This window comes from Pan paniscus, chromosome 1, assembly GCF_029289425.2.
Source record: "Pan paniscus chromosome 1, NHGRI_mPanPan1-v2.0_pri, whole genome shotgun sequence".
NCBI lineage: Eukaryota > Metazoa > Chordata > Mammalia > Primates > Hominidae > Pan > Pan paniscus.
The window spans coordinates 92,292,086-92,313,921 of NC_073249.2; the positions used below are offsets into that span (position 1 = coordinate 92,292,086).

A 21,836-nucleotide genomic window follows, 5' to 3' on the forward strand; every position below is an offset into this window, starting at 1 on the left:
AAGAAAGAAACTGGCACTCCTCGTGGCAGCTAATGTCTTAGGAACCTCTGTTGACCAGTATACCAGGATGGAAACTTGACTTTTAGAAAATCATAAGAGCTATACATTCACCTGGTAATTTTTTAAAAAATCAAACAGTACAGAAATACATAAAATAAATTGTGTTCTTCCCACCTATTGCTCCTCAAACATAATCAATATTTTTGTGTGTACTTTCCAGGAAAAGAAGAAAGTATACTTAAAAGAGTTGATGTACATATATATCCTATTTTTTATATTTACCCAATGGGATAATACTACAAAACCAATCTATATGTCACTTTTATTCTCTTCACATCAAACAAGGTGGTCTTCCCTTCTTGGCATGTTCAGATTTACCTTATTCTTTAATGATTGCTTGTCATCGTACGGATGAATCAGAATATTCTTAAACAGTCCCCATATCATGGTTTTTTGTTTTGTTTCCAGTGTTTAGGCAATAATGAATGCTACAATAAACGTTCTTATAGAACTCTCTTCAGATACTTCCTTCAGGGTAATTTCCCAATAGCAAAAATGTAGGGTCAAGGGTATTTGATTTTTTAAAACCTTAACTTTTTTTTTTCTTTGATCATCGGGTAGGAAACTGTGATTAGCAGCTGAAGACGGGTACTCCCACTTCCTTTTTTCAATTCACTAATGCATTCTGCTCTTTTTGAGAGCACAGCTTCTCAGATGTTCTCCTTGGAGCTGGTGTGCAGTGTCCTGACTGTAAGATCAAGTCCAAACCTGTTTTGGACTTGAGGAAACTTCTCTTTTGATCTCAGCCCTTGGTGGTCCAGGTCTTCATGCTGCTGTGGCTGATATTACTGGTCCTGGGTGAGTAAAAGGGCTCACCATGGGCCCTGGGTGGGATCGGGGCAGCTTCTCTCTCCACCGCAGGCCTGGTCCTTTCTTGGGGCTCAGCCCCTGCTGAGAGACTCTTTCCTACATTAGGAGACTGTATTTTTGAACTTTACTCTGTAGCTCAGGGCTTTCTCTTGAGGCTGAAGAAAATGGCCACAGCTGGAAGGAATTTTCAATCTTACAGAGTAGGAAACCACAATAACCACGACAATTAAAATTTCATTTATTTTTTTCTTTAAAAAGTACTTCTTAAAGTCCAGAAAATGTTTCATGTTTGTTTGTTCATATTGTCTTATTCATAGAAGAGCCCACTCTCCTCTCTGCAGAGGAGATGTATTTATTCCTTGTATGACAAGGCCAGATCCTGGTCCCGAGCATAAGAGGGAAGGTTTCTAACGGGAAAGACAGGTCTTTCTCTTGCACATAATTACAAACCACTGCAGCAATTGGCTGGTTAAGAACATGGGGTGGAGGAGGTCGCAGAGGCATAGGTGGACAAAGCAAGGATAAATCTAAAGCACATGACTTTCTCTTTGTCCCTGTGGGTGTGCGTAAGTCTCTATCAACTCATATGTGCGAACTGGTTGATTTTTACTAAAGTTTAAATATTAGAATTAAATATGTTTATTTATTTGTTCAGCAAATGTGTTTAGTAATATCTATGCACAGGTGCTGAGCAATTAGAGTCCATAGGAGACACTACGTCTATGTTCTGGAAAGTCATGACATAGAAGGGCTCCCAGCAAGGCCAATGTACTTTCAAGCAGCTATGCAACAAGATCCCAGTTAAATAATTGTCCAGGCAAAGTTACCAATGAATGCTGTAGGCAGATAATAAACTGTATTCAAAATAGCTAGTAAAGACTTCATGAAACTTAGAGGTGAGTAGGAGCTAGAGGAGCAGAAATGGAGCAGGCGTGATATAAGAAAAGAGGACCTCACAGTCGGAAGGTGCATGGACTATAATTCCTGAAGTAGGAATACATCTCAATGTGGCCCCACACAATGTGGGTAATGGCCAGGTCCTGAGCATGAGAGGGCAAAGTTTGTAACATGGGCTCTGGGGTCAAACAGGATCTAGGTTCAAACTTCATCTTGCCACCTACTGGCTACCAGATTCCTGGTCTACAAAATGCGGTTAATCCTAGTGCTTACCTCACAGGATTATTGACATGGTTATATGAAATAACCTACGTAAATGCAGACCATATAGAAACCACTCACAAAAATATTAGCTTCATTTAAAACAATGCAAAGATGAAGGAAGCCAAAATATTCAGGTGAATGGTGAATAATTTGTTGTTCTCAGTAAAACACTTAAGTTTGGATAAGTCTCCAATAGCCTCATGTGGACAGGGATGATTTGTCTCTCACGCACTCCTGGATTTCTATTGCCTTGCTCTGGAGTATGATTGGCATTCCAAAAATCTGTTGAATAAATAAATCAACCCATATGCAGAATATCTACTCAATTGATAAACCTGCCAGTTTTGTGTCCTCTCTCTCTTCATTACCCATTTCTCAAATCTCTATCCTTCTATTCCTATATTATTAACCTAGTTCTTTAATTAATTCATTATACAACAAAAATATATTTAGTGAATATTAAAGGAATATCTTTTATATGCCATTCACCGTTATAGGTCCTGGAGGATATATGGTGAACATAAGAAAAGTCCTAGGTCTCATAGAGCTTGCATTATAGAGAAGGGAAAATAAACAAGCAGATAATGAAGATAATTTGGATAAATACTCTGACAAAACTTACACATTACCATCTCTTGGGCTGAGCATCAGGTGTAAATAATCTGAGCATCAGTTGATTGTTTAAAAATTAGGCATGATGATAATGAGCCCTTGGATTCAATGATCTCATGAAGAGTATAGCCTGGAGTCTGGTGCCCAAGGGAGGCTTAATTCATGTCCATTTCCTTGCCCTGCCTTCTAATCAGTCTCCCTGCTTCGTATTGTCCCATTAAATTCTGTCCACTGACAGAGTGCTCCATCAAAGTCTGAAATTCTAACCTTGTCAATCTCCTCCTTGAAACCATTCCATTACTCCTTATCACTTTTATAATAAAATTAGAACCACTTACTCAGGCCCTGCATGCTTCTCTGGTCTTATTTCCCCCAACACTCCCAGTTCCTGAGCACCAATGTCATTTCTCCACTTCTGTGCCCTTTCTACCTTGAAAGGTAGAAATCGCCTCTTACCACACACAAATGCTAACATCCACCTGCAGACTCATGTTCTCACTCACAGTTTTGTGAAGTATCATCTCCTTCAGGTACCTTCAAGGATCCACCCATCCTGTTCAACACATGTACACACAAACACACACTCTACACACACACACATATCCTACACACTGGGCTAGTGGCCCTTCTGCCCCCAACATACCCCATGTGTATTTCTGTTATTGCACTTACACCCTGTGTTATATTATTTTAAATCGTGTTTCTTTTTTTCCACTAGTCAACTTCTTGATGGCAGATACCATTTTTTAAATTCACTGTAGAAGTCCAAATACCATGCCATATATATATGCATATATATGTATATTTATGTGTATATATATATACATTTGATGAATAATTATTAGAGTTTTTAAATGAATTTTTTAAAGGGACCGGTAATACATGCATGGGTAAAAAAGGGAATTATCTTCTTAAAACAAAATAATAATGGTTCTGTGTTCATCTCTGGCTCTTATTTTTTGCAGCTCCTGTCAGTGGACAGTTTGGTGAGTTCTCCTGTCTTTGGCTCTTCAGCGTCTCTGGTTAAGAGTGTCTCTTCCTAATAAATAGAAAACATTTGTGATGGCTGCCTGAGATCTCCAATATCTCCTGTTTTCTTTCCTTTTTTTTTAATTATACTTTAAGTTTTAGGGTACATGTGCACAACGTGCAGGTTTGTTATATATGTATACATGTGCCATGTTGGTGTGCTGCACCCATTAACTCATCATTTAACATTAGGTATATCTCCTAATGCTATCCCTCCCACCTCCCCCAACCCCACGACAGGCCCTGGTGTGTGATGTTCCCCTTCCTGTGTCCAAGTGTTCTCATTGTTCAATTCCCACCTATGAGTGAGAACATGCAGTGTTTGGTTTTTTGTCCTTGCGATAGTTTGCTGAGAATGACGGTTTCCAGCTTCATCCATGTCCCTACAAGGGACATGAACTCATCATTTTTTATGGCTGCATAGTATTCCATGGTGTATATGTGCCACATTTCCTTGATCCAGTCTATCATTGTTGGACATTTGGGTTGGTTCCAAGTCTTTGCTATTGTGAATAGTGTGGCAATAAACATATGTGTGTATGTGCCTTTATAGCAGCATGATTTGTAGTCCATTGGTTATATACCTGGTAATGCGATGGCTGGGTCAAATGGTATTTCTGCTTCTAGATCCCTGAGGAATCGCCACACTGACTTCCACAATGGTTGAACTAGTTTACAGTCCCACCAACAGTGTAAAAGTGTTCCTATTTCTCCACATCCTCTCCAGCACATGTTGTTTCCTGACTTTTTAATAATCGCCATTCTAACTGGTGTGATATGGTATCTCATTGTGGTTTTGATTTGCATTTCTTTGATGGCCAGTGATGATGAGCATTTTTTCATGTGTCTTTTGGCTGCATAAATGTCTTCTTTTGAGAAATGTCTGTTCATATCCTTCACCCACTTTTTGATGGGGTTGTTTGAATTTTTCTTGTAAATTTGTTTGAGTTCATTGTAGATTCTGGATATTAGCCCTTTGTCAAATGAGGAGATTGCAAAAATTTTCTCCCATTTTGTAGGTTGCCTGTTCACTCTGATGGTAGTTTCTTCTGCTGTGCAGAAGTTCTTTAGTTTAATTAGATCCCATTTGTCAATTTTGGCTTTTGTTGCCATTGCTTTTGGTGTTTTAGACATGAAGTCCTTGCCCATGCCTATGTCCTGAATGGTATTGCCTAGGTTTTCTTAAAGACTTAAATGTTAGACCTAAAACAATATCTCCTGTTTTCTTGCTGAGGTCAGCAGGGATTTCAAAGTGATGCCTGGTTTTTTGGCATCGCCCAAGGGCCAGGATAGCTTCATGGTCACCCTCTGACCCTCCCTGGGGGAAGGGGTGAATGCCCAAGCAGCTCCCGGCCTTTGCTAAGCCCTGCATTTACTATTATTGCCAACAGACCCCATTTAGCCAGGCAGGACATCTTCAACTCCATGGCAAGTGTATTGGACTCAGGATAGGATCCTGTCAATCAGCGAGCCAGAAAAATACCCTGAAAATATCCCACTGTGCTGATGCCAACAGGAATGCTGCATTCTCTACACTTTGGAGTAAAATCCTCCAGGACATCCAATAACTGGGTCCTTACAAAAAAGAAAGGCACAGAAAGGGGAGATGGGGAGAAGACAAGTTATCTGCATCCCACATTTAATTAGTTCTGGCTCTTACTGCCATTCCTTTGGCTCTGAGTGGATAATTGAGAGCCCATGAATAGCAAGAACCCTCTACAACCCCTCTCCTTGTCCAAATCAGTGGCCCCAGCTGTAACCTTGTCCTGGTCACCTCTGGATGTCAGTGAGTGACTTGTCCCTTCCTTGCTCTGCCACAATTAGCTATGATGGGATTCTTCTGGGCACTTGAATCATCATCCACAAAATGAAGATATTAGGTAAGTTGAGCTCTCAAGGTTTTCTCAGGGACAAATCTTAAGATAATATGATTTATTCTCTTAGGGAAAGTGCAAAATCGTGATTTTAACATAACCTTTGGGGTTTCTTATGAGTGTATGAACATGATGAAATGGCAGCACAGCGTTGATTTTCTCTGGGACCCACTTCCATGTAAGGCTACCTAACTGTGATATTTGATGGCGAATCCTGCTGGTGTCACCCTCCTGAAATCATTTTGCTCATTGCCATCCCCTGGGCAATTTCTCCCTTGGGTGAGGTGAGGGCCACAGACTGACAGGGAGCTTTGAGCTATCAGTGACCCTCCCGGAGGACCTCTTTCAGATCCTCCAAACTCAGGTCCTTCAGGCTATGCAGCAGGAGGCCCTGAGGCTGGGTCTGCAGGCACCTCCATCTCAGACTCCTTTTCTCTTTCCTCTTCAGCAAGGACACCCAGGCCCATTATTTTCCTCCAGCCTCCATGGACCACAGTCTTCCAAGGAGAGAGAGTGACCCTCACTTGCAAGGGATTTCGCTTCTACTCACCACAGAAAACAAAATGGTACCATCAGTACCTTGGGAAAGAAATACTAAGAGAAACCCCAGACAATACCCTTGAGGTTCAGGAATCTGGAGAGTACAGATGCCAGGCCCAGGGCTCCCCTCTCAGTAGCCCTGCGCACTTGGATTTTTCTTCAGGTGAGAGAGCGTGAAAGACGCACCAACTTTAGAAATCAATTCAGCCCATGTTTCTCTCTAGCTGTTATTACTGTTTACCTCAGACCCTTCATGAGTGGACAATTTTATTTCACACTGTGGTAAGACAGAGAGAGAGTAAAAAGCTCAGAATACAACCAGACAGGGAATGGGGTTAGCTGCTTAATTTTAAACATTAAAATAAATAGAATTTTTACTTGAGTGGATTAATGTCTCTAAACCTGTGGTTCTTAAAGTTTGATTTGAGTCAGAAAGCCTGGGCAGCTTATCAACCATACAGATACTCAGGACCTACCTATGCTTATTCAATAGAAATCTGTAGAAGTGGGGTCCAGCAATTTGTATTTTTTACAAGCCTCTCCGGTACCAGAAAGTCTGAGGACTAATTTATTTGAGTGGTCCCTGAATCTATGTATAGCTTTTTGGTTTGGCTTGGTTTGGTTTGGTTTTTTGAGATGGAGTCTCGCTCTGTCACCCAGGCTGGAGTGCAGTGGCGTTATCTTGGCTCACTGCAACTTCTGTCTCCCAGGTTCAAGCAATTCTCCCACCTCGGTATCCCTAGTAAGTAGGACTACAAGAGCCCGCCATCACACCTGGCTAATTTTTGTGTTCTTAGCAGAGATGGGATTTCCTCATGCTGCCCAGGCTAATGTTGAACTCCTGGGCTCAAGCGATCTGCTCACCTAGGCCTCTCAAAGTGCTGGGATTACAGGTATGAGCCACTGCACCCGGCCTCTATGTATAGTTTTAAGTCACATTATTTACTTGGAATAATAAGTGGCAGGAGAATTGTTCATACTTATGGGTAGATAATGCATAGGTAGATAAATATACAGAGAAAGAAAGATAAAGGAAGAGACATTTCCTTCCTTGTCCTAAAGCCACCTGTTTTGAAGTTGAAGTTATATCATTTTTTAATGTAGTGGAAGCAGTGTACTAGCAAGGAATAAACAAAAATGTTTATACTCTTTGACTTAACAATCCGTCTCTTAAGAATTTGCCTACTGAAACAATCACAGATGTCCATCCCTGAAAATGGCAGACCTTAACATGGTTTAGAAAAAGAATACCTAGCCAGGCGCGGTGGCTCACGCCTGTAATCCCCGCACTTTGGGAGGCCAAGGCGGGCGGATCACGAGGTCAGGAGATCGAGACCATCCTGGCTAACACGATGAAACCCCGTCTCTACTAAAAATACAAAAAATTAGCCGGGCTTGGTGGCGGGTGCCTGTAGTCCCAGCTACTCGGGAGGCTGAGGCAGGAGAATGGCATGAACCCGGGAGATGGAGCTTGCAGTGAGCCGAGATAGAACCACTGCAGTCCTGCCTGGGCAAAAGAGTGAGACTCCGTCTCAAAAAAAAAAAAAAAAAACTCATTAAAGAAATTACATTACTGCCATTGAAGGAAAACTGCAAACATTAAAAATCAGGTTCAATAATGATACTAATGATGTAGGAAAGTGTTCATAGCATAGTAAGTGAAAGGAAAGTTATCAAATCTACAAATATTATTATTATTCCATAAAAGAAATACGCATGAGCTCTTAAGTACTTGAAAGTGGAAGAGAAAACTGGAAAAACATATGCCAAAACATGGGTGGTGAGATGGTAGGTGATTTTACCTACATTTCTGCTTTTCAACTTTTCTCAAGGTGTATGTGTTCATTTTTAAATCAGAAAAAAAGAAATGATAATTATTTTAAGAGTTCTTTTTCCCAACCCATTTTTTTTTAAATAAAATCTACTTGGAAAAACAATGAAAAGAAAGGGGAAACAATAAGATGAACCAAATAACTCTACTGTGTTTCTCATAGCTTCGCTGATCCTGCAAGCTCCACTTTCTGTGTTTGAAGGAGACTCTGTGGTTCTGAGGTGCCGGGCAAAGGTGGAAGTAACACTGAATAATACTATTTACAAGAATGATAATGTCCTGGCATTCCTTAATAAAAGAACTGACTTCCGTATTCCTCATGCACGTCTCAAGGACAATGGTGCATATCGCTGTACTGGATACAAGGAAAGTTGTTGCCCTGTTTCTTCCAATACAGTCAAAATCCAAGTCCAAGGTAAAGCGTTCATTATTTTGTGAAGTGAGTTGGTCAAAAGGAGATTCCTTGGGGTCATAGAGATAGAACAGGAGGAAAAGGGTGGACTGGAATACTACTAAACCACAGGACACATTCCTGCAAGGAGCAGAGGAAGTATAGTAGTGCTTTGGGCCGAAGGAAGCTAGGGATCAATGGCATTCCTTTCTTTGCCTGCTTTTGGATGTGCTGCTGCTTGAAGTGTGTTTTTCTCCAAAGCAGTTCCAGCCTCATTGCTCTGGGACTGTTGTGATTCTTCTCTCTAGAGCCATTTACACGTCCAGTGCTGAGAGCCAGCTCCTTCCAGCCCATCAGCGGGAGCCCAGTGACCCTGACCTGTGAGACCCGGCTCTCTCTAGAGAGGTCAGATGTCCCGCTCCGTTTCCGCTTCTTCAGAGATGACCAGATCCTGGGATTAGGCTGGAGTCTCTCCCCGAAGTTCCAGATTACTGCCATGTGGAGTAAAGATTCAGGGTTCTACTGGTGTAAGGCAGCAACAATGACTTACAGCATCATATCTGACAGCCCGAGATCCTGGATACAGGTGCAGAGTAAGTGTTGGTGGAACCTGAGATTTGCTGCAGAGAGGGCTGGAAAAGTGGGACAGGGCTGCATATCAGCGTGGGTCACCAGTCTCTGTAGAAAAAACTCGTACCTGTGAGAATGGGAGTTGTGCAAGCAAAGAGACCTCTACTCTTGTGAACATCTTAGAAGAGCTTAGACCCAGGAAAATCCAAGAAAAAAAGGTCTAATTTTTTTCTTTCAATGCCATTAAATACAATTCTTCTTTTCTCTCACAGGGTTCTCTTCCCTGACATCATTTTTTTTTCTTCTAGGCCCATAGGGATAAGCCATGGGCTGTGGCATAGCTCTCTGACTCTGGGGTACAGAGGTATCTGTTGTCCCAATTAACATTACTTGTTGACAATAACCAAAGTGAAAATTTCTGTAGGATACAAAGACAGGTTGCAACATCATAGTTACTCCAAATATGTAACTCTGGAGGTTTACCATTCCCTAGTTATGAGTATAAATATGCACCCCAGATTACATCACCTCCCTTACTAGTATACAGCACCATCCTTCCTTCAAAGCTATTGTGGTAGTTACAGTGATGAGGGAAAAACAGCTTCTGTAGAGCCCTGTGTCACCCCTCCACTCATGGCAAACTCCAGACTCACTTCTAAGGAGACAATGTGATCATCACCAGACTAGGAGTCAAGACACCAACTCTGGCCCTGGCTGGCCCTGAAAACAGCCTACACAGGCAGGTCTCCTAGTCTCTCCCTGACTCAGTTTTCTCACCTGTAAATAAAGAAGGTCAGTCTGGGCCAAGGGAGAGAGTAGGAACAGAAGAAAAAGCTCTAGAAGACTATGCTAATATTTAAGGAAAAACTAGCAATGGCAAATAAATCCCTGAGGCCAATGCAAGTGAAGGAGAAATGAACAGGAACAGGAAAGAAGACTCAGAATAATTGGGCACTTCAGGTGCAACATTCCATAGTCATAGGGCAGAGGGAAGGAGCAAGAAGCAGGTGCAGGTAAGGGTGTGTGGTTCTGATGGCAGCAAGTTAAGGGTGGAGACTGGAGACTGGGCATTTGCATTGGCCATGACTTGTAATCTACAGTAAGAGGCAAAAGCAATTCTTGACTAATTTTTTCTCTTGCTCAGTCCCTGCATCTCATCCTGTCCTCACTCTCAGCCCTGAAAAGGCTCTGAATTTTGAGGGAACCAAGGTGACACTTCACTGTGAAACCCAGGAAGATTCTCTGCGCACTTTGTACAGGTTTTATCATGACGGTGTCCCCCTGAGGTACAAGTCAGTCCGCTGTGAAAGGGGAGCATCCATTAGCTTCTCACTGACTACAGAGAATTCAGGGAACTACTACTGCACAGCTGACAATGGCCTTGGTGCCAAGCCCAGTAAGGCTGTGAGCCTCTCAGTCACTGGTAAGCCCTGCATTCCTGCCAATCACTTACCCCTGGCCAAGAGTCCTGTCTCACCCTGCCCTTCGGAAGTCAGCATATACCTTCCAGTATCCTCGGTTTCTTTCTTGGGAAAACCTAATGTCCTCCTCCACTCTCTGGCTCACTGAACCAGCTGTCTGCCTCTTGAGTCTCGTTGCATTGCAGTCTAGGTGCCTTCATACCCCTGCCTGATGGTGCAGTGGCTTTCTATCCCCTGGTTCCCAATTTCTGAGAAGCCAAGTGCTTTTCTTGTGCTTTCCACTTGTCCTGTGGCTCCCCAGATGACTGATTTTCATTCACTATATTATTCTCAGTAGACACAGACTCAATTTCCAGGAGCACAGAGGTATCTCCTGTTCTGTTAATATCAGACATTAATCAATAAACCAAAGGCAAAGACATGTAAGACACAAAGACAAGTCGCTGGATCATAGTTAACCCAGCATGTCCTTCTTGCTCAAGCCTTTTTTAGAGTTGATGGGCAGCAGGTAAGAAAGGCACAGGCAATGGTGGGCTGGGGGCAGGCCAGGAGATAGCTTCACCTCTACTTGCTTGGCTTAATGCCCTCAGAGCTATTCAGGTAGCTGCCAAACAGTTATGACATCAGAAAGGTTTCCTTTGAGCTTTGGATCTCAGTTTTGAACCATCCATGCATGGCTGAATGCCAGGTCCAACGTTGAAGGAGACAGTGTGATTTGGGTCTATACTGGTGACAGAGAGTCCAGTCTTGGTTGGTCCTGGAAGCGGCATCAGTTTCCTTTCCTGTAAAACAATAATACCAGCTTAGAAGACAAGCAAGAATCCAGTCCCTCCCACATGGATGTGTGAGATTATAAAGGAGAGGACCAGGGAACCCAGGGGGAAACATCAAATGACGTAGAAAGAGAACAGTGTCCCTGACATTCAGAGGCCCAAAGAAAGTGGAGACAGTGACATCATGATCAAACATGCTCAGAGACGTTTAAAGTCCTATTCAATGACTCACTTCTTCACCTAATAAATGCTGATTGCATATATTCCATGGACCAGAGTGTACTGACATCTAAGGATGCATCTAAGACTACACTAACCTGGCCTTGCCCATACAGTTCGTAGGGGCTAATAGCAAATGCAGTCAAGTAATAGAGAAAACATCAACCTGAGGATAGAAGCACCTGGTGGCTGCAGGAGCAGATGGAAAGGCATGCCAATCTGAGTTGGGAAGTGAGAAAAAATTTCTTGGAAGAACTCATGTGTGAGTTGAGACCTGAGGATGAGTGGGAACATTTCAGGAGAAGAGGATTGTGGTGAGGTAAGGAAGGCATGTTCCAGGAACTGGAGGGGTAGTCGGTTCTTGACGACTGCAGCACAGACTGAACAGTGGAGAAAGGTAGGATAAGGTTGGAGAGGAAGGTATGTTTAGACCATATTTAGAAGCAGAGTAAGGGCTTGGGCCATATTTTGCAGGGCAATCTGGGCTCCATGAATGCTTTAAATCTTGGGGAAAACCACTCCAGCAGCACAGTGAGAAATGAGTCATAGAGCAGCCAGTTTGGGGGGCAGCCAGGAGTGAAGGAGAGGGTTCATCAAGAGAGCGTCCTGTTGGACCAAACCCCCAGGCCAGTTCCAGTAGAGGAGTTGGGACTTGAGAAAGAAGGACTCTGGTTGAAGCAAGAGGCACTGTGAGAGTGTGCCCCACTGTCACCAAGGGCAGAATGTGTTCTAAGCAGAAGAGAGGGAGCTGGTTTGGATAAGGCAAAGCTAAGAGATGATGACAGATAAAAACTGAGTCACATCTAGTGAATTTAGCCACAAAGTACTCTTTGGCAGAAGACAGACTAGAATCAGAATACCTGGGTTTGACTGCTGCCTCTTCACTTACTAGCTGTGTGACTCAACCACTTGGGTCCCCAGCATCTTCATCTGTGAAAGAGGGGCAACAATTGTACCCACCTCAATGAATTGCTTTGATAATTAAATTAGTGTCTCTCTATATATCAATATTTACAAATTACATCCAACAAATATACAAACACCAGAACTTAGTTAAAGACACTATAGTGTCATTATAACAAACATCTATTTTATTATTTTTATCTTTATCATCATAATTATATTCAGAAACATGAAAATTCACTTTAGTAGATTGTTGGGGATTAAAACCAAGTTGTAATGGACAAAACATGCATATGAGATATGAGATAAAGAAGTAGAGATGTTAAAGGTAGGTCACTTCTTCCAGAAGACTGACTACAGAAAGGTGGAGAAACCGACTATGAGGAACTGCAAATGCAAATAGGGTTGTTTTTCTATTGTCTGATGGTTTTTTTTTTTTTTTTTTAACATGGAGAGGGTTAAACACATGCAAATGGTGTTTGCAAGAAGCCAGTAGAGGTAAAAACCTTTTATCTAGGACAGAGGCAGGTGAGCACAGGATGAAAAGACAGAAGAAAATCCCCCCAGGCAGGCCAAGGAGGGCTCTTCCATAGCCTCAGGGCCCAGGTCAGAGTGAGGAGCTGATGCAGGTAAGGGTGTGGTTCTGCTGGTAGAAAGACAAGGGAATTCTTCTTTGAGAGCAGCATCTCTGCACAACAGAGGCAGGTCCTACAACAAGGGGAGCTGGGAGAGGAGAAAAGACAAGAGGTCTGGTGGAAAAGGAAAAGACAGGGAATGACTAGGATGGAGGACAGGAGAGCTGGTGAGAGTAGCCTGGGAAGTGGCTGGGTCACCCTGCAGGTGGGTAGAGCCTGTGGACTGGAGACTGAACAACTGCACTGGTGAAACATTGAATCTGTGAACCAAAAACTATCTGAGACAGGTCTCAATCAATTTGGATAGTATATTTTGCCATGGCTAAAGACATGTGCCCCAGATTCAGCTCCCTGCCTTCTCCAAAGATGATTTTGAGGGTTTCAATATTTAAAGGTGAAAGGGAAGATACTGGAGAAAAAGGAAGAAATTTTTTTAAAAGTATGTGTAAATAACAGACAAACAGTTGCATTCTTTTGAGTCTTTGATCAACCTTTAGCAGAATACACAATTTACATGTGAGAGAGGGGCAGAAGAATAGTCACTTCTGTCTTCCTTTAGCCCAGTGAGTCTGCATATTTAAGTCAGGGAAACAATCAGATATGCATTTGTCTCCTGTAAGCAGCAATGACTTAAAGTTCTGTCTTTTGTCCTGCACTTGTGAAAATCAGCTATCAATTTACACTGTTAGGGTAAAACAGAACCATTTAAAACAGAACCATTTTAGGGTAAAGATCTTGGGGCCCACAAAGAAATATTTCAGTGGACAAATTTTGAGGGAGGTATGTAGCTTTTAGAAAAGTCTTTGAAGTTATCTTATTAAGGAATAAAATAAAAAGCAGGTTTGCCTGAAATAGTTCCCAGCTTGACTTTTCCCTTTGGCTTAGTGATTTGGGGTTCCCAAGATTTATTTTCCTTTTATGAAAACTACAGCAAGAGACAGAAACAAATCTTGACTAATTTTTTCTCTCTCTCAGTTCCCGTGTCTCATCCTGTTCTCAACCTCAGCTCTGCTGAGGACCTGATTTTTGAGGGAGCCAAGGTGACACTTCACTGTGAAGCCCAGAGAGGTTCACTCCCCATCCTGTACCAGTTTCATCATGAGGATGCTGCCCTGGAGCGTAGGTCGGCCAACTCTGCAGGAGGAGTGGCCATCAGCTTCTCTCTGACTGCAGAGCATTCAGGGAACTACTACTGCACAGCTGACAATGGCTTTGGCCCCCAGCGCAGTAAGGCGGTGAGCCTCTCCGTCACTGGTAAGCCCTGGGTTCCTGCCAATCACCCACCCCTGGCCAAGAGTCCTCTCTTACCCAGCCCTTCAGAAGTCAGCGTGTACCTTCCAGTATCCTCTGTTTCTTTCTTGGAACAACCTAATATCCTCCTCCACTCTCTAGCTCACTGAACCAGCTGTCTGCCCCTTGAGCCTCATCTCATTGCAGTCTGGGTGCCTTCCCACCCCTGCCTAATGATGCAGCAGCTTTCTTTTCCCTGCTTCTCAAATTCTGAGCAGCCAATTGCTTTTCTCGTGCTCTCCACTTGTCCTGTAGATCTGCCAGATGCCTGATTTTTGTTTACTAAATTATTCTTAGTAGATATAGACTCAGACTCAGTTCTCAGGAGCACAGAAATGTCCCCTGTCCAGTTAACATCAGACATCAATGAATAACCAGATGCAAAGTCATGTAAGACACAAAGACAAGTCGCTGGATCATAGTTAACCCAACATGTCTCCCTTGCTCAAGCCTTTTTTAGGGTTGATTGGGCAGTAGGTAAGAAAGGCACAGACAGCGGTGGGCTGAGGGCAGGTCAGGAGACAGCTTAACCTCTGCTTGCTTGGCTTAATGCCCTCACGGCTACTCAGGTAGCTGTCAAATAGTTATGACATCAAAAAGGTTTCCTTTGAGCTTTGGATCTCAGTTTTGAACCATCCATTTGTGGCTAAATGGCCAGGTTCAATGTTGAAGGAGACAGTGTGATTTGGGCCTATACTGGAGACAGAGAGTCCAGTCTTGGTTGGTCCTGGAAGCGGCCTCAATTTCCTTTCCTGTAAAACAATAATACCAGCTTGGAAGACAAGCAAGAATCCAGTCCCTCCCACATGGATGTGTGTGATTATAAAGGAGAGGGCCAGGGAACCCAGGGGGAGACATCAAATGATGTAGAAAAAGAACAGTACTCCTAACATTCAGAGGCCCAAGGAAAGTGGAGACAGGGACATCATGATCAAACACACTCAGAGATGTTTAAAGTCCTATTAAATGACCCACTTCTTCACCTACTAAATGCTGATTGTATATGTACACCTAGATGTAGTGACATCTAAGGATGCATCTAAGACTACACTAACCTGGCCCTGCCCACACAGTTCACAGGGGCTAATAGCAAATGCAGACAAGTAATAGAGAAAACATCAACCTAAGTTTAGAAGTACCTGGTGGCTGCAGGAGCAGATGAAAGGCATGCCAATCTGAGTTGGGAAGTGAGAAAACAATTCTTGGAATTTGAGATGATATCGGGGGAAATTCACCCCCAATATTTTACGTAGGTTCTTTTCTATTTTCCCTAAGTGTCAGCCGGTCTGAGAAATAAAGGGACAGAGTACAAAAGAGAACAATTTTAAAGCTGGGTGTCCAGGGTAGACATCACATGTCGGCAGGTTCCATGATGCCCCTTAAGCCATAAAACAAGCAAGTTTTTATTAGTGATTTTCAAAAGAGGAGGGAGTGTACTAATAGGGTGTGGCTCACAGAGATCACATGCTTCACAAAGTAATAAAATATCACAAGGCAAATGGAAGCAGGGTGAGCTCACAGGACCACAGGACCAGGGCGAAATTAAAATTGCTAATGAAGCTTTGGGCACGCATTGTCATTGATAACATCTTATCAGGAGACAGGGTTTGAGAGCAGACAACCAGTCTGACCAAAATTTATTAGGCAGGAATTTCCTCGTCCTAATAAGCCTGGGAGCACTATGGGAGACCAGAGCTTATTTCATCCCTCAGCAACGATCATAAAAGACAGCCATCCCCAAAGCGGCCATTTCAGAGGCCTCCCCTTAGAGACACATTCTCTTTCTCAGGGATGTTCCTTGCTGAGAAAAAGAATTCAGTGATATTTCTCCTATTTGCTTTTGAAAGAAGAAAAATATGACTCTGTTCCACCCGGCTCACAGGCAGCCAGAGTTTAAGGTTATCTCCCTTGTTCCCTGAACATTGCTGTTATCCTGTTCTTTTTTCAAGGTGCCCAGATTTCATATTGTTTAAACAATTTGTGCAGTTAACACAATTATCACAGGGTCCTGAGGTGACATTCATCCTCAGCTTACAAAGATGATGGGATTAAGAGATTAAAGTAAAGACAGGCATAGGAAATCACAAGGGTATTGATTGGGGAAGTGATAAGTGTCCATGAAATCTTCACAATTTATGTTCAAAGATTGCAGTAAAGACAGGCATAAGAAATTATAAAAGTATTAATTTGGGGAACTAATAAATGTCCATGAAATCTTCACAATTTATGTTCTTCTGCCATGGCTTCAGTTGGTCCCTCCATTCGGGGTCCCTGACTTCCCGCAACAAGATGAGACCTGATGGAGAAGAGGATTGTGGTGAGGGAGGGAGGACACTTTCAAGGAACTGGAAAGTGGTCAGTTCTTGATGACTGAACCATAGACAGAACAGTGGAGAACCACAAGATAAGGTTGGGGAAGACAACATCATTAGAACCTACTTAGAAGCAGAGTAAGGGCTTGGGCCATATTCTGCAGGGCAATCTGGGCTCCATGAAGGTTTTAAATGTTGGGGAAAACCACTCCAGCAGTACAGTGGGGATCAGGTCATAGAGCAACCTGTTTGAGGAGTAGCCAGGCGTGAAGGAGGGAGCCCAACAAGGGAGTGTCCAGTTGGACAGAACCCCCAGTCTAGTCCCAGTAGAGGAAATGGGACATGAGAAGGAACGACTCTGGCCGAGGGAAAAGGCACTCACTATGAGAGTGTGCCCCACTGTCACCAAGGGTAGAACATGTTCTAAGCAGATGATAGTGAGCCAGTTTGGATAAGGCAAAGCTAAGAGATGATGAAAGATAAATACTGAGTCATGGCCAGGAGAGGTGGCTCATGCCTGTAATTCCAGCACTTTGGGAGGCTGAGGCAGGTGGATCACCTGAGGTCGGGAGTTTGAGACCAGCCTGGCCAACATAGTGAAATCCTGTGTCTACTAAAAATACAAAAATTAGCCAGATGTGGTGGCAGTCGCCTGTAACGCCAGCTACTCAGGAGGCTGAGGCAGGAGAATTGCTTGAATTCGGGAGGCAAAGTTTGCAGTGAGCTGAGATCATGCCACTGAATTCCAGCCTGGGTGATACAGTGAGACTCCATCTCAAAAAAAAAAAAAAAAAAAAAACTGAGTCACATCCAGTGAATTTAACCACAAAGTACCCTTTGGCAGAAGAACACAGACTAGAACCAGAATACCTGGGTTTGACTGCTGCCTCTTCGCTTACTAGCTGTGTGACTCAACCACTCGGGGCCTCAGTATTTTCATCTGTGACATAGGGACAACAATAATACCTACCTCATTGAATTGTTTTGATGATTAACTTAGTGTCTTTATACATATAGATATTCACAAATTACATCTGACAAATATACACACACCAGAACTTAAAGGCACTATAATGTCATTATAACAAATATCTTTTTTATATTTATCATTATCATCATTACTATATTCATAAACATGAAAAATCAGCTTTAGTAGATTATTGGGGGTAAAAACTGAGTTGTAATGGACAGAATATGCATATGAGATATGAGATAAAGAAGTAGAGATGATAAATGTAGGTCACTTCTTCCAGAAGTCTGTCCACAGAAAAGTGGAGGAACCAACTGTGAGGAACTTCAAATACAAATAAAGTTGTTTTTGAATTGTCTGATAGTTTTTCTTATATGGAGATAGTTAAACACACCAAAATGTAGTTTAGAAGAAGCCAAAAGAGGTAAGGACTTTATGTCTAGGACAGAGGCAGATGTGCACAAGGTCAAGAGACATAGGAAAATCCCCCTTGGGCAGGCCAGGCATGGCTCTTCCATGGTTGCAGGGAAGCCTGCATGGTTGCAGGAAGAAGTGAGGAGGGGTGCAAGTGAGTCTGGTGGTGGCAAGACAAGGAATTTCTTCCTTGAAAGCATCATCTCCTCTGCAAAAGGGAGGCAGGTCACACTACAAGAGGAGCCATGAGAGAAGAGACTATTGGTCTGCTGGAAAAATGAACAGATAGGGAAAGACCAGCATGGAGGGCTGGTCACAGAAACCTGAGAAGTTGCTTGGCTGCCCTCCAGGTAGGTGAAGTCTGGAGATCCTGTACTGGAGACTGGGCATCTGCACTGGCCAAGTGTTGAAATCTACAGTAAGAGGCAAAAGCAACTCTTGACTCAATCTTTCTCTTCCTCAGTCCCTGTGTCTCGTCCTGTCCTCAGCCTCAGCTCTCCTGAGGCCTTGACTTTTGAAGGAGCCACTGTGACACTTCACTGTGAGGTCCAGAGAGGTTCCCCACGAATCCTATACCAGTTTTATCATGAGGACATGCCCCTGTGGAGCAGCTCAACACCCTCTGTGGGAAGAGTGTCCTTCAGCTTCTCTCTGACTGAAGGACATTCAGGGAATTACTACTGCACAGCTGACAATGGCTTTGGTCCCCAGTGCAGTGAGGTGGTGAGCCTTTTTGTCACTGGTAAGTGCTGGGTTCCTGCCAGTCACCCACCCCTGGCTGAGTTCTCTCTCACCCATTCCTTTAAAAATCTGTTTGCACTGTCCAGTTTCCTCCCCTAATCAACTTAATCCCCTTCTTGGCTTCCTCCTCAACTAACTAGCTGGGGTTTTCCATACTCATAAGTCCTGGCTCAGCCAGACCCCTAAAACAGCTCAGTAGATTCCCCAGCTTTTACCAAAAGAATTTATTTATTGTATTTTCTCCTCATTCCTTGTATGTCCTAACAGTACGCCAATTTTTCTTGATGCACGGAGCGTGTCCTACTTCTCTACTGACATTTACATATTAACTTAGCTACAAGCACGGTCTTATAGATAAATATTCGTCAAGACCTTAAATTCTCCAAAGGATTTCCAATCTTATGGTAGATTTGGAGAAAGCTGCTGGTGAACAAAGGAGGAAATGGCTCCCTAGGAACCAACTCCTCAAACTTCTGGAGTTTTTATGATCCCTTGTTTTCTAACCTGCTAAAATCAGTATCATTTTATTGCATTATTTTAAAAAACTATTGTTGAAGTATGACATACATTTAAGAAACGTGTGCAAATTGTATGTGTACGATTTGGTGTCTTTTTAGGAGCTAAGTTGCTTCTGTTTTTACTTGAATCTTTGTTTATAGAAACTGGGGGAAAGTTTACTTTCTTTTCAGAGAAGCCAAATGGTATGATAGAAAAATCTTGAGCCTGATGTGTCAGACATGCCCCTAGCATAACTTGTTGAGTAAAGAGGTTATTTTTAAAATGTGAATGTTCTGAGACTACTTCAAAGTCAGAGCCAAATCTATCTAGGATGCTTCTAGACTTCACTCATTCTGCATCCCATTACTATGTTTTTATCCATGTTTTACTTTCTTCTCATATTCAGCAGCATCCTAAGCCTCTTTATTTTCTGTTTCTTGACTGTCACCCTTAATGCCAGTAGAATGTAAGCTTCATGAGAACAGAACTGCATCCATCTTGGTCTTCACAACATCCCTGTGCCTACTCAGTGTTTGGCACACAGTAGGTCCTCAGTCAACATTTGTAATTTAGTGGACAGATGATATGACAAGATGATAAGAGGGGATTTAAAAAAATCATTGAGCAAAGCCCAAGAGGAAAAAAAAACAAAGCTATTTTAGAAATGAAATACCAATTTGAAGCAGTAAGAATAGAATGGATACCTTTGAAAACCGTTAACTGAATGAAGAACCAATTTGAGAAAACAATACAGAATGCAAAGTAGAAAGATACAGAAATAAAGGCAAAAATTATAATATGGAAATCAGACAATGGAGCCCCCCCATTATCCAGTTATGTGGATAATTAAAATGGAGACCCTCAGAAAATTGAACCAAAGAGTAAAATGAAACTCAAAAATGTAGTAGAAATTGTTGGGAAGTAAAGAAAACTTGAATATGTAGATCAGAACATATATGTTGATGACGTTATTGACCTTTGAGGTTAAAAATATATATATGTGCATATGATTATGGGGAAAAAAGCAGTCATCTCAGAAAGAAAAACATCAAGTTAGTCTTAGACTTTGCAGCACACTCAATACCAAAGAGAGAGGAGTGATGTCCAGACTTGGACCTGCGAGGGAAGAATAATAACTGAAAATTTTATATCAATTCAAAAAGACATTGTCAAAAATACAGGGATTCAGGAAACTGAGAATGCACTAAGCCTTCTGGAAAAACCACCTAATGACAAAATCTAGCCCAACAAGATGTAAATGAATATAAAGGACTCATAATGAGGAAACCGCATTATGACTGGCTCTCAACCCTGGCTGCACATTAGACTCGTCAAAGACCTTTGTAAAAGACACATTACTAAGCCCCTCTCCAGACTAATTCAATTCAGAATCTCACAGATGGGGCCACAGAATCAATATTTTTTGACACAACCTCAAGTGAGAATATTGTGTAGACAAGATTGGAAACCACTGATTTAGATATAGAAACAAAGGCTAATCAACTGTGAGAATTATGGTCACAGAATAGAAAGTAACTGTTATGAACACTGAAAATGTAAAAAAAATGTAACAAAGAAAAATCAGTTAGTCAGAGGAAGGAGAGGAAGTAAAGGAACAATCATTTTCTCATGATTATTATTATTTCAGAGTAAATTGTGAGTTATTTCACAATTCAAAAAGAATGTACTGTTTTAAAAAATTAGTAATAGATTTCAAAATGTCCATTTTGTAAATCGTTTCTGAATACTTTGTCAACAGTTACTCATCATTAATGGCTTATACTTCACTAAAATTCCATGGAAAACCAACTAGAAGCCTGTAGGGTCACATAGGAGAGAACAAGTGAATTCTTTGGGTGGCGCAACCATAGATGTTAGGACTGACAAAAAAAAAAATAATAAAAATAAACCTGTGCATTGATATGATCACAAATGATCAGGGAAAGAGGAAACAGAAACTCTTATACACCATTATTACAAGTGTAAATTGGTTCAACCTTTTCGTCTTAATTGACACATTGTATATATTTATGGAAGCACAGTTTGATATTTTGATATACATACATGGTATATAACGATCAAATTAGGATATTTAATGTACCCATCATCTCATGCATTTATCATTTCTTTGGAATAAAAACATTCAAAAGCCTCTCTTCTAGCTTTTTTGTAATATATTATAACTGACCATTAACCATCATCACCCTACTGTCCAATAGAACAGAATTTATTCCTCCTGTCGAATTATAACTTTATACCCATTGATCAACTTCTCCCTATCCTCCTCTTCCCTCTCCCCTCCCCAGTCTCTGATAACCACAGTTCTATTCTCTGCTTCTATAGTATCAACTTTGTATTTTTTTAGATTCAAAATATGAGTGAAATCATGCAGTATCAGTCTGTCTGTGCCTGGCTAATTTCATTAAATATGATATCCTCCAGGTCTTTTTATATTGCTGCAAATCACAGGATTTCATTATGTTTTATGGCTGAATACTATTCCATTGTGTATATATTCCACATTTTATTTATCTATTCATCTGCTGGGGGACACTTAGATTGCTTCTATATCTTGGCTATTGTGAACAGGGCTGCAATAAACTTGAGAGTGTAGATATCTCTTCAACATAGCGACTTTATTTCCTTTGAATATCCACCCAGCAGTGAAATTGCTGGATAATATGGTAGCTCTATTTTTATTTTATTGAGAAACTTCCATGCTGTTTCTTGTAGTGGCTGTACTAATTTACAATGCCACCAGCAATGTAAGGGTTCCTTCCTC

The 21,836-nt window shown here is 41.9% G+C and overlaps 1 protein-coding gene across 2 annotated transcripts in view; it reads left to right on the forward strand.

Annotated features, from left to right (window-relative positions):
• Window positions 1-416: 416 nt before the first annotated feature.
• The window catches only part of FCRL5 (Fc receptor like 5), a 39,415-nt gene continuing 17,995 nt past the window's right edge, over window positions 417-21,836 (forward strand). For both annotated transcript variants that reach the window (XM_003821014.6, XM_008974494.5), the window contains exons 1-8: window positions 417-858; window positions 3,609-3,629; window positions 5,995-6,249; window positions 8,081-8,332; window positions 8,617-8,901; window positions 10,023-10,301; window positions 13,805-14,083; window positions 18,279-18,557. In XM_003821014.6, coding sequence (XP_003821062.4) covers window positions 828-858; window positions 3,609-3,629; window positions 5,995-6,249; window positions 8,081-8,332; window positions 8,617-8,901; window positions 10,023-10,301; window positions 13,805-14,083; window positions 18,279-18,557 — 1,681 coding nt within the window. In that variant the 5' untranslated portion in view covers window positions 417-827. The remainder of the gene's footprint in view (window positions 859-3,608; window positions 3,630-5,994; window positions 6,250-8,080; window positions 8,333-8,616; window positions 8,902-10,022; window positions 10,302-13,804; window positions 14,084-18,278; window positions 18,558-21,836) is intronic.